Source organism: Phyllobates terribilis, unplaced genomic scaffold, assembly GCF_046119375.1.
Source record: "Phyllobates terribilis strain yellow unplaced genomic scaffold, ASM4611937v1 Scaffold_2__4_contigs__length_985480577, whole genome shotgun sequence".
Classification (NCBI taxonomy): domain Eukaryota; kingdom Metazoa; phylum Chordata; class Amphibia; order Anura; family Dendrobatidae; genus Phyllobates; species Phyllobates terribilis.
The window spans coordinates 175,563,170-175,580,822 of NW_027362762.1; the positions used below are offsets into that span (position 1 = coordinate 175,563,170).

General features: G+C 44.2%; 1 protein-coding gene across 4 annotated transcripts in view; it reads left to right on the forward strand.

Annotated features, from left to right (window-relative positions):
* Positions 1-17,653, forward strand: part of ARHGAP9 (Rho GTPase activating protein 9) — a 218,773-nt gene that overhangs the window by 158,802 nt on the left and 42,318 nt on the right. For all 4 annotated transcript variants that reach the window (XM_073663315.1, XM_073663316.1, XM_073663317.1 and 1 more), the window contains 4 exons: positions 3,435-3,522; positions 5,053-5,148; positions 8,500-8,598; positions 10,913-11,033. In XM_073663315.1, the coding sequence (XP_073519416.1) occupies positions 3,435-3,522; positions 5,053-5,148; positions 8,500-8,598; positions 10,913-11,033 (404 nt within the window). The remainder of the gene's footprint in view (positions 1-3,434; positions 3,523-5,052; positions 5,149-8,499; positions 8,599-10,912; positions 11,034-17,653) is intronic.

The window sequence follows — 17,653 nt, forward strand, 5'->3', positions numbered from 1 at the left end:
ATTTATTTTCTATTTTGATGGATTGGACGTTTCTGGACACAGCAGTACCAAATATGTGTATTTTTTTATAGTTTTATTTTTAATGGGACAAAAAGGAGGTGATTTAACTTTTATGTTTTTATTATTTTTTTCATATTTTTCAAAACTTTTTTTTTACTTTATACTGAATTTATTAGTCTACTTAGGAGACATGAAGCTGTGATCGTCTGATCGCCTGTCCTATACATAGCACTAATCACGATCTCCAATGAATGCTGGCCACAGGCTCATAGTAACAGGCATGGGGGTCATCGGCAGACCCCTGGTTGATATGACAACCCATTGGCACCCAGCGATCACTTGATGGGGGTGCTGATGGGTGGGATGAATGACACGCTACCGGTATGCGCGTGTTAATTCCCGCTATTAGTGATTGACAGTGGTTAACAACCATGGGCAGAGCACCGCTGCATTAATGGTTGTTAAATCAGCCATCAAGTGCGGGGAAAGATGCAGGTTCAGCGTGTGAGCCCGCATCAAAGGCAGGGACATTACTTTTGATGTACAAGTATGTCAAAGGTAGTCAAGGGGTTAATGAGATATTTAATAGGATAGGGGATAACTTACTGATCGCTGGGACCCTCAACGATTCCCAGAGCGGGGCTTTGTAAACCAGGTAATGCTTGAATGATGCAGCTCTGCATAGCTGGGTTCCAGAGTCCCCTACTTGGTATTGTAGGGGGTCTCAGTAATCAGTAAGTTATTCCCTATCTTATGGATTGGGGATAACAATATCTTGGGAAGGAATACTCCTTTGATAACTAATATTCCTGTGTTTCTAAGGTGGTTTAATAGTAAACACTTTATAAAATAGTATAATTTAAGTTTATGGCTATTATTAGTTTTTAGGATTGTGAAAAGGGTTCTTTGGCTGAGGGTAGTTTCTCCTCCACTAACTTGGGATCCGGTACCCTTAATCTGCCTGACCCTTCACCCTGGATTCTCGTGGGTTCTTAGGGTCCCTTCCACCTTCTTGTTCCTGAGCCCTTCTGTTTCTCTGTCTCTTCTTCTCCCTTTCCGTTCCTTCCTATTCCTTTCTGTTCCGTTCTCTTGGAGCTGAGATGAGCCAAAATCCCAGCTCCCCTTCACCTCCTCCTCGGCCTCTCACTAGGCCCTCCTGGAGTAGAGCTCCTACAGAGCCTCTACTCCCTGTCTTCTCCTCTGACTGAACTGACCCAGAACTAAGATGGTGCCCACCTTTTATACCTCCCTCTGACCATGAGCCCAAGTGACCAGCAACCAATGGGCTCTTTCCTATGCTCAGGAACCAACCCCTATCTGCCCCTACAGCACTGGGTGTTCCACCCCCCTCCCCACTCCAGGCAGGGACATAGTCGGTCGTGCCTGCACTTCTGTCTAGTGGGAGCACCGTTGAGCTGTCCCTCGGAAATGGGGTGTGTGTGCTGTATGCAGCTAACTGAGCCCTGGTCCATACTCCATCTTTACCTGGGAGTGGAATATCACACCTTTGGTCTGAGGTGCAATACCCCTGTAGCGGCCGAACCCTTGAGGCGCTACATTAATAAAGGTGATCTCAGCAGAAAAATATACTTATATATTTTTTTTAATGGGGTTAATACTTGATTTTTCTGATCCAAAGATTCATATTCCTTGCTGAAAGGATCTACCTCAGGCAGTCGACTCAGAAAGGCAACCTTAGACAGATTTAACTCCACATAGCAGGGCCTTCTGTTTAATATACAGGAGTCTGGACTTACAGCAGGGACCCTTAGGTTGTGTGCAATGAGTAGCTTCTGGCTGGAGGAGCTACTTTAAGGCAAGAATGGTCAAACAAGCTGGGTCAGTAACTGGAGAGACAAGAACAGGGTCAAAATTAGGAGACATAGTAAAAAAGCCGGGATCAGGTACCAGGAGGTCAGTCACAGCGAAGTCAAACTAGCCAAGATCAAAGTCAGGGATAATCACAGTTTGACGAAGTCAGGGCCACAAGCTAGGATAGGATCAGGATAACAGCAAGGATACTACAGTACACAAGGAGTATATGGATCAAACAATATTACTGGCAATACCCAGCAGACTGCCAGGGGTTTACACAGGGCATTATGCTGACCTATTGGTCACACCCACTGACCATCCCAACAATAGGCTGGTCAGCAGAAACACACACTAACTGTCTGGGTGACAGCACAACACCTAGACATACCAATACACTTATCTAAATGATGCCTGAGTTGCCCAGCTATGCCAGCATTGCCACTTCCTCCATTGCCAGCACTGCCCGCTGCAATGGCACCTGGCTGCAGAACTGGGAGGATCTGGAAAGTATGTTACAATGTCAGTGTTCACACAACCATGAGCAACAAGCGACATTTCTGTCTTCCTGTGGAACATTATGCCCAGACTGTGTGAGGGGGCACTGGGGGCTGATTCGCTACAGTACAATGTGTGTGACTAGGTGTGCACATTTAGGCACTGTGACTGCTGTTTCTTCTCTTCAGAAAGTACAAGAAAGCCGAGCTTCTGTTGGAAAAATTACTGAACTTTTCAACAAGTTGTATTTTTTGCACACAAAACATTTCTTGTAAAGCTTAGTAATGGTTATAGTAAACTATTAGAAAACTTTTATTTTTAAGATTTTTTTGGGGGGGGGATCAAAAATATTGATTTATTATTATGACTTGATTCTAGTTGAATATTGAATTGCTGCAAACTTTGATATCAATGTACAGAGAGACATATTTGTTTGTGGTCATATTTAGATGTGGCAGAATGGCTGAAGATTTACGGGGATTATTCTATAAATATGATTAAATTCACATTACAAGACATGTTGGTGGCATGTCCGCTTCTGCAGTGAAGTGAAATGAGTATCTTGCCTTAGGTGCCGAAAAACTGAGCTTCAGTAACACAGCATGATGGATACATGTCGGGCCATGTGTTGAGGGCTTAGGAGCTCAGCCTCTCCGCTGGCATCTCTTTACAGCCGCAGTGACTGGTGCTGATAACTATCAATTATCGGCTATCATTGTGCCCAAGACAAAAGCGGGTCTTATCGCTGAAGATAGTAGACGTCCATTGTTCCATCCAGGTTCCATCTAGAGACCCTGTGGGCATTGCCATGAAGAGGCCTTCACGAGGGAATGTCACACTCCTTCTTCTAGTCATAGCGTACGGTAACTGGACCCGTCTGGTCTTCATTGAAGATACACTAACAGCTCAGCGTTAGATTGATTTGGTCATGGAGCCAGCAGTGTGGTCATTTCTCCAAAGTGTCCCAGGAGTGCCCCAACATTGCAATCTCCATGTTAGGAATTTAATACAAATCATATAAATAATGAATGACATATGGGAGACTATGGAGCCTTTCAGATTGATATCACACAATGTGATTACTTGGTAATAAAAAGAACCTTTGGTTTTGTTTTCCCTTTCAGAAAAAATTGGACTACAGCCTTAGTAGTTTTGACAGGAAACAGCCTAGTATTTTATAAAGACCCAAAAGTTCAGGCCCCATCTGGTTGGGTAAGTCTTGTGGTTTATACCGTTAAGCAATTGCTTTTTGTATTCTTGTTGGTGCTTATATACAATCTACTTATTCCGTAGTCCTGTGGTTCTCATCAGTCTCTCTCTCTCCAATAGCACATAACATTACTACATATGAATGTTGTCCAGATGCGTAATTTGGCCTATATAGGGTGTCATGGGCCTATATTGTGCCTTAATGACTCTCCAATCTCATAAGGAAGCACAGTAAAGTATTTTGGTCATGGATTCTGTATAAATCAGTGAGAAAAAATATATGGCTCCATTCCTCAGGGAGGATTGAATGGCCTATAAATCTCCCTAAGTCAGCTTGTTGGTCTCCTTAATTAGAAACGTTACTTCTGTGCCACCTATTGGAAGCAGCAATCCTACAAGTCAATATCGACCCTTTAACGAGCCTTGCAATATGACTTCGGATAAAAGCCAAACAAGAATCCCAATTTGCAGACACAGTGTTTTGGGGTACTGCCCCTCGTCTGAAACACCGTGTCTGAAAGCTAGGATTCTGGTTTGGTTTTTATCTTAAGTCATATTGCAAGGCTCATTAAAGGGTTGACATTAACTTGTAGGATTGATACTTCCAATAGGTGGCACTAGAGTTCAAGTCCTCTTCCTCTTTGAAGAGACAATTTGCATATTTAATTTCCCAGAGGAGCTTGCAAGGCGTTTAAGTCTCCACATACTGGTGTGCCAGACCTGGCTTGTTACTCTCCACAAGGAGAAACCTTATCCCTTAGATCCCAAACTTTTCTCCTTGAATTCTCAGTTGATGGGTTCACATTTGGCAAATTAGTGTCCTAATTTGCATTGATAAGGAGCCAAAATCCTAACGCTGCTGTCTACAAATGGAGGTCTTTTCCTTTTGAAGAAGATTCTGGTTTTGGCTTGATATTCTAAGTCATGTGCGAAGCACTTTAAAGGGAATCTATCACCAGGATTTTGCTACCCCTTCTGAGAGCAGCATGATGTAAGGGCAAAGACCAGATTTCAACAATGTATCACTTTGATAAAATCCCTGTTTTCTCTGCTGCAGATCTACCAGTGAATGCTGAGCTCTGTATAACCCCACCCACACCACTGATTGGCAGCTTTTTGTGTGCACTGTGCATAGGCAGAAAGCTGCCTGGGGGCGGGGTTATATAAAACTCATGAGTTTGGAGGACTACCTGGCAACAGAGTGGTGCTTACAGGCATTAAAGCATTGATCCTACAAGCGGTGTGGACTGCAAGGTGCCCAGTTACCTTGGCAATGAGATGTACACTATAAAATTAAAACTCTTGAGAACAGAGAGGATTTTTTATAAGTATATTGCGTAGTTGCTTGCTTTTATAAGCATTTTGTGTTTTTAACCATGTAAAATCTTGAGACAACCCCTTTAAGTTACATATGAATTTTGTCTATAGATTTGCAATTCAATTAAAATACAGTTATAAACATTGTACAGTTATGCAACTTTTGAAATGTCACTAATGATATAACCTCATCCACAAGTGTCTTCACTGTTTCAGAAACCCTCTAATAGTAAGCCGGAGAGCAGCATGGACCTTCGAGGTGCCGACATAGATTGGGCTCAAGACATGTCCAGCAAAAAGAACGTCATTCATGTAAGTAACAACCCTCAGATTGTCAGTCCACAGAATGGGCCATTATTATACTAAGGTCACGGCCCTACTATCAGTATTTTGTCAGTATTCGGTCAGTATTTTTTCTCAGGAGTGGGAGCCAAAACCAGGAGTGGGTGATAAATGCAGAATTGGTGACTTGTTTCTCTAAGGCTATGTGCCCACGATGCGGAAATGCTCCGGATTTTTCCTGAGCGTTTCTGCATCTCCCTGGCAGAAAAAATGCATGCGGATTGCACATGCGGATTGTACATGCATTTTTCCTGCCAGGGACAAGCGGATATGAAGCGTTCTTCACATGCATTTCCGCATGCGGGTTGTCAAGCGCTTTCCAAGCGATTTTAGCATCACTTGGAAAGTGCTTGACAACTTGGTCACACTATATAAATCCATGCAAACGGCATGGATTTATATAGTGTGACCTAAAGAATGGTTAAAAATAAAAAATAAATCTATACTTACCTTCTGATGGCCTCCGGAGTCTTTATTCCATCCGTCTTGGCTGCCGGCAGCTTGCGGTACACTGAAGTACCTGCCGACATCAGCGGTCGCGTGACCCGTCACATGACTAAATGACGTCAGTGCAGGTCCTTCAGTCCACCGCGAGCTGCCGGGAAGCCAGGACAGATGGAATAAAGACTCCGGAGGCCATTGCCGCTGCGGAAACACTTAAAAAACGCATCGTGGGCACACAGCCTTATACCTTTTCTCTGATTGTTCCTCACCTGGTTTTGGCTCCCACTCCTGGGAAAAATACTGACCAAAGTGGGGCCGTGGCCTAAGGCTGTGTGCCCACGATGCTTTTTTTAAGAGTTTTTGCAGCGGCAATAACGCTGCAGAAACGCTTAAAAAACGCTTGGTAGAAGGCCTGCCATGTTCCCTAATGATAATCCGCATGTGCTGTGCACATGCTGCAGAAATTTCCGCTGCGGGTTATCATTGCGGAAAAAAACGCAGCACTACCAATTATTTTGCGGAAGTGCTGCGTTTTGACTTGCATTGGAACGCATGGATTACTCATCACTGCATCTGTAGATGCGCATTCCATGCGTTTCAATGTGCGGATGGTACCTGGGTTTGGAGGAGAGGAGACTCTCCTCCAGACCCGGGTACCATAGAACCTGTAAAAAAAAAGAATAAAATAAAAAATAAATATTATATTTACCTTCTGATGGCCCGCGGTGCGCCTGTCTTCGCTTGCCGGCAGATCGCGGTGGACTGAAGGACCTGCGCCTACGTAATTTAGTCATGTGACGGCAAGTCCTTCAGTGTACCGCGAGCTGCCGGCAGCCAGGACGGATGGAATCAAGACTCCGGAGGCCATCAGAAGGTAAGTATAGATTTATTTTTTTATTTGTTACCATTCTTTTGGTCACACTATATAAATCCATGCCGGTTGCATGGATTTATATAGTGTGACCAAGTTGTCAAGCACTTTCCAAGTGATGCTAAAATCGCTTGGAAAGAGCTTGTCAACCCGCATGCAGAAATGCATGTGAAGAACGCTTCACATCCGCATGTCCCTGGCAGGAAAAACGCATGTACAATCCGCATGTACAATCCGCATGCGTTTTTTCTGCCAGGGAGATGCAGAAACGCTCAGGAAAAAATCCAGAGCATTTCTGCATGGTGGGCACATAGCCTAAGAGAGGGGATTTTCTACTGTGAGTGAAAAGAAGTTCCTATATGTGGTACAATGTTCCTATTCCATTGGCATATTGTTGTCAGTATACCAGGCTGTACAATGAATACCCCCATCCATATGCCCATGTGTAATAGCAGCTCCCGCTCTTCTGGACAAGGCACATCCATACACTACATAATTAGGCATCAAGCAAAGGCCAGCATGTAACAAGGCTTCCCGAAGCAAGTACAAATGGTTGGCTGCAAGTAGAAAACCTGGATATATGGCGTTTAACTGACCAGTTTTTAAAACAAGGTAATCTTCGTGAAACAACTCCTTGTAGATCTAATTACGGAACTGTTATGTCAGAGGGGTTCGCCTCATATTTCCTCCAGTGGATGAAGAGCTGAGCTTGTATACCTTACAGGAAGATGTTTGGCTTATGTTGTGTTGCTACTGTCATAAATGTGTATACTGTGTATATATTGGGACATACTGTATATATCAGTAATGACTAATTAGACAGTGCATACTTAGGCCTGACCATCTTAAAATGCGCCAGATCTTTAAAGTGGCGGGTCTAAATTTACACCATTTTGTATTGTGCCATAAATTTTCAGCAAGATTTGCACCAAATGTTAGGTGTCGTAGTGAGAAACTGTTTATCAGTCTACTGCCAATACCGGTCAGTGATGGGAGCCATGTTGGCAGTAATACGGCACCTGACACTGCAGCGGTCACAAGCCAGGGAGTGCCGCTGGAGGGTCAGAACTGGATCCTCAGGGGAAGAATAGGTGAGTTGTGGTACAATTTTTTTTTTATAAGTAGAATACTCCAATGCTATCTGTGAGGGAATTCAGCAGAAGTACCGTGATTAAAGGGGTTGTCTGGTACAAACCTATAAGACTGCAGTCACTCTGTGTGACTGCAGACTTATGAATCCTCCCCAGCGCAGGCACTGCGGGGATTCGCCGGTTTCTGACCTGGGACTGGAGGGTATGTATAAGTTATACATACTCCCGGCCAGTGGGCGTGGCCTCGCTACATACACTTGTATTGAGCCGAGGTCATGCCTCGACTAGTGACGCAGCCGTCTAGTGACCGTGGCCTCGTTCCATACTAGTGTATGAAGAGCAAGGCCGCGCCCCATGCATACCTTCCAATCCTAGGTCAGAAACCGGAAAATCCCTGCTTGCGTGAGCTGGGGGGGATTCATAAGTCTGCAGTCACACAGAGTGACTGCTGACTTATCAGTTTGGACCGGACAACCCTTTTAATTTATATACATCTCCACCACAGTTCTTATTTAAATCAGTTTCTATACATGTAATGCAAGTATAATGCAAGACATTTTCTTTAAAGCGTCTTTAGGTTTCTGCAAAAGGACTACTAATTGTCTAATAATGCCCTAAAAGGGGATGTGAAAAGGGGATTTTAAAGCTGACAATGCCTTTAAATTAAAATACTGTACCTTCAAAACCAAGCATAGATAAACCCCCCTGCCTTGGAATATTTATTAACTCTGGCCGTCTCTTAGTAGCTCACATGCATAGTGTAATGGATTTAGTGGAACATACATCCTGACTGCTCTGCTAATAGCGCTCTCTCCTGTCTCTGGAGTGTTCGGTGGTCATGCACTACAGGAATTGATTTTTATTTCTCTCCATATTCTGGCTTTAACCCAACCTCATGATCTGTGCCCTCTGCAGCTCCGCATGGTAACGGGCAACGAGTTTCTTCTGCAGTCTGACAAGGAGGGTGTCGTCCAGGAGTGGTATGATGCCCTGCAGAGAGTTATTGAGAGGCTGGTGAGTGACATGGCTAATGGTTTCTGCATGTATGACTTTGTATCACTGTTTCTGATCGTTCTGCCACATATTGAGATAAGCAGGCTATGTAGATAACACAGCTGCCCGCTCAGGCAGTAGCACGCTCTGCATCACTTGTCCCACTTTACAAGTTGGTATCTTTATTCTTAGGGAATGATTATCTTTATGTTTAATGATGCAATTTATATATAGATATCACACAATTCAAAAATGTGACATTCCCTTTAAATTAAGAAAATGTAGAGATGCAGTGCTTTATACATATCACTATATGCATGTGATGTTGGATAATCTAAACTTACTTGTATATTCTACGCGCCATTTTATGTGCTTTACTTTTGAGGGTGACTTCACAAACAGCATTTTTCGGCAAATTGATTGCCTATTCATTGATTTTTTTCTGCCATTTTTTGCAGCATTTTTCTGCAGTAAAAAAGAAAATACGACAGCCACAAGATAATAGAAACATAAAAAACACACTACTGGCCGTGAGTTTTTGTGGCTGCACACGTGGTGTTTTTTTTTTGTTTTTTTTTAAATAGGAAAAAAACAAGAAACGCATGAAAAGAAGTAGCCCTTGCTTTTACACGCCAGCGTAAAAAAAAAAAATGTGTGCGACGGAAGTCTGAGGGTAAGGCCAGACAAGGCGGCTGCGGTGTGGAGTTCGGGTAAATGCACATGGCGTTTTTTAGGTGCTGGCGTATCCCCATTAATTTTGAAGCAGTTTTCCGGAAGCGTCTTTTTTGATGTCTTTTAGTCGCTTTTACAATGGCTTTTGCCACTCACGTCTTTTTTAATTTTATATGTAAGACAGTGGCAGCTTCCAGGTGGAAGATGCTGAAGAATGGACCAATCACAACTTTTAGCCACTTCACGGCTTTCAAAGTCTGAATCTGTTTAAAGAAGTTACAGAAGGCATAAAATATGCACAGAAAGTTTTGACATTGCTGTGCACTATGTTCATTATTTTTGTGGGTTTTTTTTGTGCTTTTTCAGGTGTTTTCCAGGCGGAATCCACCTGAAAAAGAAGTTGTGTACATGGACCCTAAAACTGCTGTGGTGATTGGCTGCTGCTCTTTTGTCAGTGGCACAGCCAATCATTTAAATACATTTTCCCACCTGTTTGTTTTCCCTCTATCTCCGCCCTTCTCTGGATCTACGAAGCCAGAACAGTCAATCAAATAAGGGGGGTGGAGATAGAGGGAAAACAAACAGGTGGCAAGGTGTATTTACAGGAGTGGCCCCACCGTGAAGCACAAAGTGGCGGGACTAGTTTGAACAGTCATTCTGTGCTGACAGAGTCCCTTTAAAATAAAAACAGCTATACTCACTTGCGGTGCAGTCGCCATTGCAGCAATGTCGACCCTCGCGTTCCCAGGGCTCAAGTGAGGTTGTTATGTCTCATGAGCCTGGCACCCAATCAGCACTAGCATCACTGTCCTCACCTTCAGATGTATAAGTAATCAAGAAGGGGTGAGAGAGCAGCCGCAGCCTTGACTTTCTCTTGAATACTTATATATTTGAAGGCTGGAACAGTGACGCGAGCGCATGAATGAGCACCGGGCTCATGTGACATAACAACCTCACGTGAGCCCCGGGAGCGAGAGTGCTAACACTGCTGTAATGACATCTGCACCAGAGGTGAGTATGGGTGTTTTTAATTTAAAGGGGGCAAACAGTCAGATTGAGAATGTAGTGGATAACCCCTTCAAGGGTTATTTTAATTTGTTAACACATGACAAGCCTTTCACCTTTAATTAGTCATGTAGGTTCTTTTGGACCCCAAGCGAATTTGTTTTTGTCATATTTCCACCCATATGGAAGGTAGGTAGCGATGAGCGAGTATGTTCGGTTAACCCTTTCGGCGAGTATGCTCGGGCGAGTACCGAGTATCTTCAGCGTGCTCGGTGATATGTTTGAATCACTCCCGTGTGCATGATTTGCGACTGTTTGACAGCTTTAATACTCGCTCATCACTAAAGGTAGGTAACCGTCTTCTTCAGTAGCTACCCAGCTATGTGAGTTATATAAGATATGTGATTCTAGTGACAAATAATGACTTGGTTTTCCATAGTACATAAGTAGATGTTTCAATTTTGTTATATAACAAAGGGAGCACAACTCACAACACAAACAAGTACATACAGCAAGCAGTCTTTTCAGGATACACTAAAACTAATAGCAAAATCACACAGTTCCTAATAATTGGCTATAACGTTTGCACATTATCTGCTGGTAGGTTTTTCAAAAAGAGGTTTAATAACATTTAATATTACTCTTTTCCTTTATTTAGGAGCGAGAAAATCCATTGGCGGAAATAATTTTGAGGCGAGCAGGGAGTATGGAGAACCTGGATGGGAGCGGTGGTGAAGAGGACAGTCCATTAAAGGCAAAAGATAACTGGAAGTTCTCATGTATGATACACAGATTAATCACTTCTAATTAGATGACACGTAGGCCTCATTAAAACATCCGATTTTTTCAAGTATGAGAAAAACTGTCCAATCATACTCTCTTTGGGCGAGTTTTTGATGTTACAGATTTTCTGCACCTATTAGACTGCACAATATGCTTTTATCGCGTTTTTGACACATTTTTGTTGCGACAAAAACGCAGCGTTTTACGGTACCAGCAAAGTGGATGGGATCTATAGAAATCTCATGCCAACTGTTCTTCTTTTTCATGCTGCTTATACTGTGTGAACAGACCCATATTATCTAGAAAGATTTTTTACATGGTATGTATTCATTGCTCCTGTGTTGTTGTTTTTTTGTGTTTTTTTTTTTCTTTCTGTTTTAAAGTGTTCAAAGCTATCTCCACTGTTTTATGGCCTCTCTGTTCAACATTGGTTTGTTTATCCTGCATAGTAATGCCTGCTCTGGCCTTGTGCTAATTGGTTAATTCCTCAGGCTGCGTGCCCACGATGCGTTTTTCATGCGTTTCCGCTGCGGAATTTCCGCAGCGGAAACGCATCAAAAATGCTTGGTAATCCGCACCCCATGGTCCCCAATGGCATTCCGCAATGTCAATGCACATGCTGCGGATTTTTCCGCAGCGTTTCAGCAGCGCTCATAAATCCGCAGCATGTTCATTAATTTTGCGGAAGCGCAGCGGAATTGCCGCCATTGACTTGCATTGAGACGCATATAATCCGTGTCTGTACATTTGTACACGTGGATTATATGCGTTTCAATGTGCGGATGGTACCCAGTTCAGGAGGAAAGAAGACTCTCATCCAGACCTGGGTACCATTGTACCTGTAAAAAAAAGAATAAAATAATAAATAAAGTTTATATTCACCTGTCCGGCGGCCCCTGCAGCGCTTATCTTCCAGGACCTGAGATGACATCGCGGTCACAGGCTGTCTCGCGAGATGCCGGCAACCCGGAAGAAGCCAGGACGAGCGCGACAGCACATGCGGCGGGGGATCGGAGGTAAGTATAGTTTTATTTTTTTATTTTTACGGTCACACTATATAAATCCATGCCGTTTGCATGGATTTATATAGTGTGACCTAGTTGTCAAGCACTTTCCAAGTGATGCTAAAATCGCCTGGAAAGCGCTTGTCAATCTGCATGCGGAAACGCATGTGAATCCGCATGTATTCCGCATGTATTCTGCAGGAAAAACGCATGCACAATCTGCATGCATTTTTTTCTGCCAGAAAGATGCAGAAATGCTGCAGAAATTTTCTGCTTCATTTCTGCATCATGGGCACATAGCCTCAATGTGGCCAATTGGTGCTGGAGTTTAGCAGATATTTCATTTCATATATCTTCAGTCTTGGCTAGGGATAGCATGCGTGCTAGTCACGTGTGCAATAGATTTTAAGTGCAATAGTTTAAAGCGCTTTTAGCAGTTATACATGGCTGTTGGACAGGGCAGGAGACAGATAAAGTGCATAAGGCTATGTGCCCACGATGCAGAAATGAAGCAGAAAATTTCTGCAGCATTTCTGCATCTCCCTGGCAGAAAAAAACGCATGCAGATTGTGCATGCGTTTTTCCTGCAGAATACATGCGGATCCACATGCGGGTTCACATGCGTTTCCGCATGCAGATTGACAAGCACTTTCCAGGCGATAGCATCACTTGGAAAGTGCTTGACAACTAGGTCACACTGTATAAATCCATGCAAACAGCATGGATTTATACAGTGTGAACCGTAAAAATTAAAACAAATAAAGCTATACTCACCCCCGAGGCCCCGGCGTGGCTGCAGCGCTCGTTCCTGTCTGGTTCCCGGCTGCCGGCATATCGCGAGACAGAGCGGTGAAGGGCCTGCGGTCACATGAAGGTCCTTCAGCGCTGCTGGCATTCAGAGAGAAGACGCCGGACAGGTGAGTATAAACTTTATTTGTTATTTTATTCTTTTTTTACAGGTACAATGGTACCCAGGTCTGGATGAGAGTCTCCTCTCCTCCAGAACTGGGTACCATCCGCACATAGAGACGCATAGAAGCCGCTTGTAAAAATGTACAGTCGCGGTTTCTGTGCGTCTCAATGCAAGTCAAAAAAGGAATAAAATAACAAATAAAGTTTATACTCACCTGTCCGGCGTCTTCTCTCTGAATGCCAGCAGCGCTGAAGGACCTTCGGTGACGTCACAGTCATGTGACCGCAGGCCCTTCACCGCTCTGTCTCGCAATATGCCGGCAGCCGGGAACTAGCCAGGAAGCAGCGCTGCAGCCACGCTGGGGCCTCGGGGGTGAGTATAGCTTTATTTGTTTTAATTTTTACGGTTCACACTGTATAAATCCATGCTGTTTGCATGGATTTATACAGTGTGACCTAGTTGTCAAGCACTTTCCAAGTGATGCTATCGCCTGGAAAGTGCTTGTCAATCTGCATGCGGAAACGCATGTGAACCCGCATGTGGATCCGCATGTATTCTGCAGGAAAACCGCATGCACAATCTGCATGCATTTTTTTCTGCCAGGGAGATGCAGAAATGCTGCAGAAATTTTCTGCTTCATTTCTGCATCATGGGCACATAGCCTAAATGACATGCTGCGGATTTTTGTACGCAGCATAAACGCTGCGGAAAAATCCGCAGCATGTGCATAGAACATGCGGAATCCCCTTGGGGACCATGGGGTGCGGATTACCTAGCGTTTTACAAGCGTTTCCGCTGCGGAAATTCCGCAGCATAAACGCTTGAAAAACGCTACGTGGGCACACAGCCTAAGACATTCAAACAAAGATGCTTCTTGGTCAGTTGTTCTGCATTATGTATTGGCCATATCACTCTGCTTCTTATATATTTTAACTTCTGCTTTCTCACATCTCGTCCACCCTTTAACACATTCTGTGCGTTCTCTCCATATCAACCCCTCCCTTCTCCCCTCTCCTATGTATAACTCTGAGGCTCTACTGACATTTCTCACCCACGCCAAACCATCCACTACCTCCATACAGCACTCAAAACGTTCATACAAATCATTGCACTACTTGCTCTCTCTTTTTTCTCCTTCTCCTAGTCGCTGGCGACATCTCCCCCAACCCTGGGCCTCCCTTCTCTAGCATACATTACTCTCCTCCAACTGCATATAGAAACCCTGCTAATCTTATTAACATTCAGTGCATGCCCTCTCCTATCGCTTACCATTGTGCTCACTGGAACGCACGGTCTGTGTGTAACAAACTAACTTACATTCACAATTTTTTCCTCTCTAATTCCCTTAACCTTCTGTCTATTACAGAAACCTGGATAAAGCAGTCAGACACCACCGCCGCTGCTGCTCTCGTTTGGTGGGCTGAAATTTTCACTTACCGCCAAATCTGAGAATAGACAGGGTGGAGGCATTGGTTTGCTCCTTTCATCACAATGTGCTTTCCAGGTCATCCACTCAGTTCCTTCACTTATGTTTCCTTCCTTTGAAGTCCACACCGTCAGCCTCTTCAAACCCTTCTCCCTGCGAGTGGCGGTTGTGTATCGCCTTCCAGACCCCCCCCGCCAGTTCCTGAATCACTTTGCCACCTGGCTACCTAATTTTCTATCCTGTGACATCCCCACCCTCATCATGGGAGACTTTAACATCCCCATCGATGATTCCCTCTCCCAATCTGCTTCTCATCTACTTTAACCTCCTCATTCGGCATCTCACAGTTTACTAACTCTCCTACACATGAAGACGGAAATGCTCTGGACCTGGTCTTCTCCTGTCTCTGCACGCTGCATGACTTTACTAACTCCCCTCTCCGGCTCTCGGGCCACAACCTTCTTTCCTTCTCTGTCAAGAATTATCTCCTCACCCGGGACACCCCTACTTACCACACTTATAGGAATACACGTACCATTAATACCCAGCAGCTTATGAACAATCTACACACATCTTTAGCTCCCATCTCCTCCCTCTCCTATACAGACTTAGCATTGTCACACTACAATAATACACTGAAGAGCGCCCTAGATGAAGCAGCACCTTCTACACGCTGAAAGACCTGACACAGACAACCGTGGCACTCAATGCAAACACGTTTTCTTCAGCGTTGCTCAAGGTGTGCTGAGCGTCAATGGAGAAAATCAGAAATCAGTTTTAGCAGAAGACTTCATTCACTATAAATTCTTGCTAAAACCTGTAACTCTGCCCTTCATCTGGCCAAACAATCCTACTTCACCACTCTCATCACTTCATTATCCAACAATCCAAAACAACTTTTTGAAACCTTAAACTCTGTTCTGAACTCTAAGGCTGTGTGCCCAAATTTCTGCTTCATTTCTGCATCGTGGGCACTAAGCCTAAGGCTGTGTGCCTACTATGCGTTTTCCAAGCGTTTATGCTGCGGAATTTCCGCAGCATAAACGCTTGGGAAACGCTTGGTAATCCGCCCCCCATGGTCCCCAATGACAAGCCGCAATGTCAATGCCCATGTTGCGGATTTTTCCGCAGCTTTTATGCTGCGCTCAAAAATTCACAGCATGTCCATTAATTTTGCGGACACGCAGCGTAATCGCCGCCATTGACTTGCATTGAAACGCATAATATCCGTGTCAGTACATTTGTACACACGGATATTATGTGTTTCTATGTGCGGATGGTACCCAAGTCTGGAGGAGAGGAGACTCTCATCCAGACCTGGGTACCATAGAAACTGTAAGAAAAAGAATTTAAAATAAAAAATAAAGTTTATACTCCCCTTCCGTTGTCCTCCCGGTGTTTTGTCTGCTCCGTCCGGTGTCTTGCACTGCTCGTGGTGTTGTGAAGGACCTGCCATAACGTCACTCAGTCATGTGACCCATCACATGGCTCAATGACGTCACCGCAGGTCCTTCACAACAGCGTGAGCAGTGCAGGACACCGGACGGAGCAGACAAAACACCGGGAGGACAACGGAAGGTGAGTATAAACTTTATTTTTTTATTTTTTACCATTCTTATTCTTTTTTTTTAACTAACTTGGTCACACTACTATAAATCCATGCCGGTTGCATGGATTTATATAGGGTGAACAAGTTGTCAAGCACTTTTCCAAGTGATGCTAAAATCGCTTGGAAAAGCGCTTGATAACCCGCATGCAGAAATGCATGTAAAAACGCTTGACAAACGCTTCTACCTGGCGGGAAAAACGCATGTAAAAAACGCATGCGTTTTTCCTGCCAGGGAGAAGCGTAAAAAATATGCAGCATTTCTGCATGTGGTAACATAGCCTAAGGCTTAGTGCCCATGATGCAGAAATGAAGCAGAAATTTTCCTGAACATTTCTGCATCTCCTTGGCAGAAAAACGCATGCGGTTTTTACATGCGTTTTTGACGCGTATTTGCATGCGTATTTGCCATGCGTTTTTCCAATGCATTGTATAGGCAAATGCGCATGCAGAAACGCACAAGAATTGGTCATGTCCGTATTTTTTCTCTGAGTAGAATCTGCGCAGAAAAAATCCTGACCATCTGCACAGAACTTGCAGAATGTCATAGGAAGTCATGGGATAAGGTATGCAATGCGTTTCTGGAGCGTTTACGCGCTGCAAATACGCACCAAAATATGCACCAAAAACGCATCGTGGGCACACAGCCTAAAGCACAGGCTTCTATCACCAACCTCAGCGATGAGGATCTGGCCACTTATTTCCTTGAAAAATCAACCACATCCATCAGGACATCTCAGCCCAATCTCCTCAGTGCCTGGATCTCCTTCCCTTCCGCACTTCAAGCTCACTTGCCTTCTTAGAGCCTGTCACAGAAGAAGTTACCCAGCTCCTCGCTTCTTCTCGGCCTACAAACTTCAACAGTGACCCCATTCCCTCTCTTATCCTGCAGTTTCTCTCACCGGTGGTCACCACTCACCTGACTAAAATATTTAACCTCACTCTTTCTTCAGGTATTTTTCCCTCCTTATTTAAACATGCCATCATAACCCCTTTACTTAAAAAGCCATCCCTGGACCAGAACTGCACTGCTAACTATAGACCTATCTCTACTCTTCCATTCATCTCCAAACTCCTCTAATGCTTGGTCCACTCCCATCTAATCCGCTATCTCTCAGATAACTCTCTTCTCGACCCTCTACAATCTGTTTTCTGCTCTTTACACTCCACTGAAACTGCCCTCACTAAAGTCTCTAATGATCTACTAACAGCTAAATCCAAAGGTCACTGCTCCCTGCTGATTCTCCTGGATCTCTCTGCCACATTTGACACTGTGGATCACCAGCTCCTCCTCACTATGCTCCGCTCTATAGGCCTCAAGGACACTGTTCTCTCCTGGTTCTCCTCCTACCTCTCTGACTGCTCCTTCACTGTATCTTTTGCTGGCTCCTCTTCCTCTCCTAGTCCCCTTACTATAGGGCTCAGTCCTAGGCCTCCTCATCTTCTCTCTATACACTGCCCCTATTGGACAAACAATCAGCAGATTTGGGTTCCAGCATCATCTCTATGATGAAGACATCCAACTATACACTTCTTCCCCTGACATCACCCCCACACTAATACAAAATACCAAGGATTGTCTGTCTGCTGTCTGTAACATCATGTCCTCCTTCTATCTTAAAATTAATCTCTCCAAAACTGAACTTCTTATATTTCTCCCCTCTACT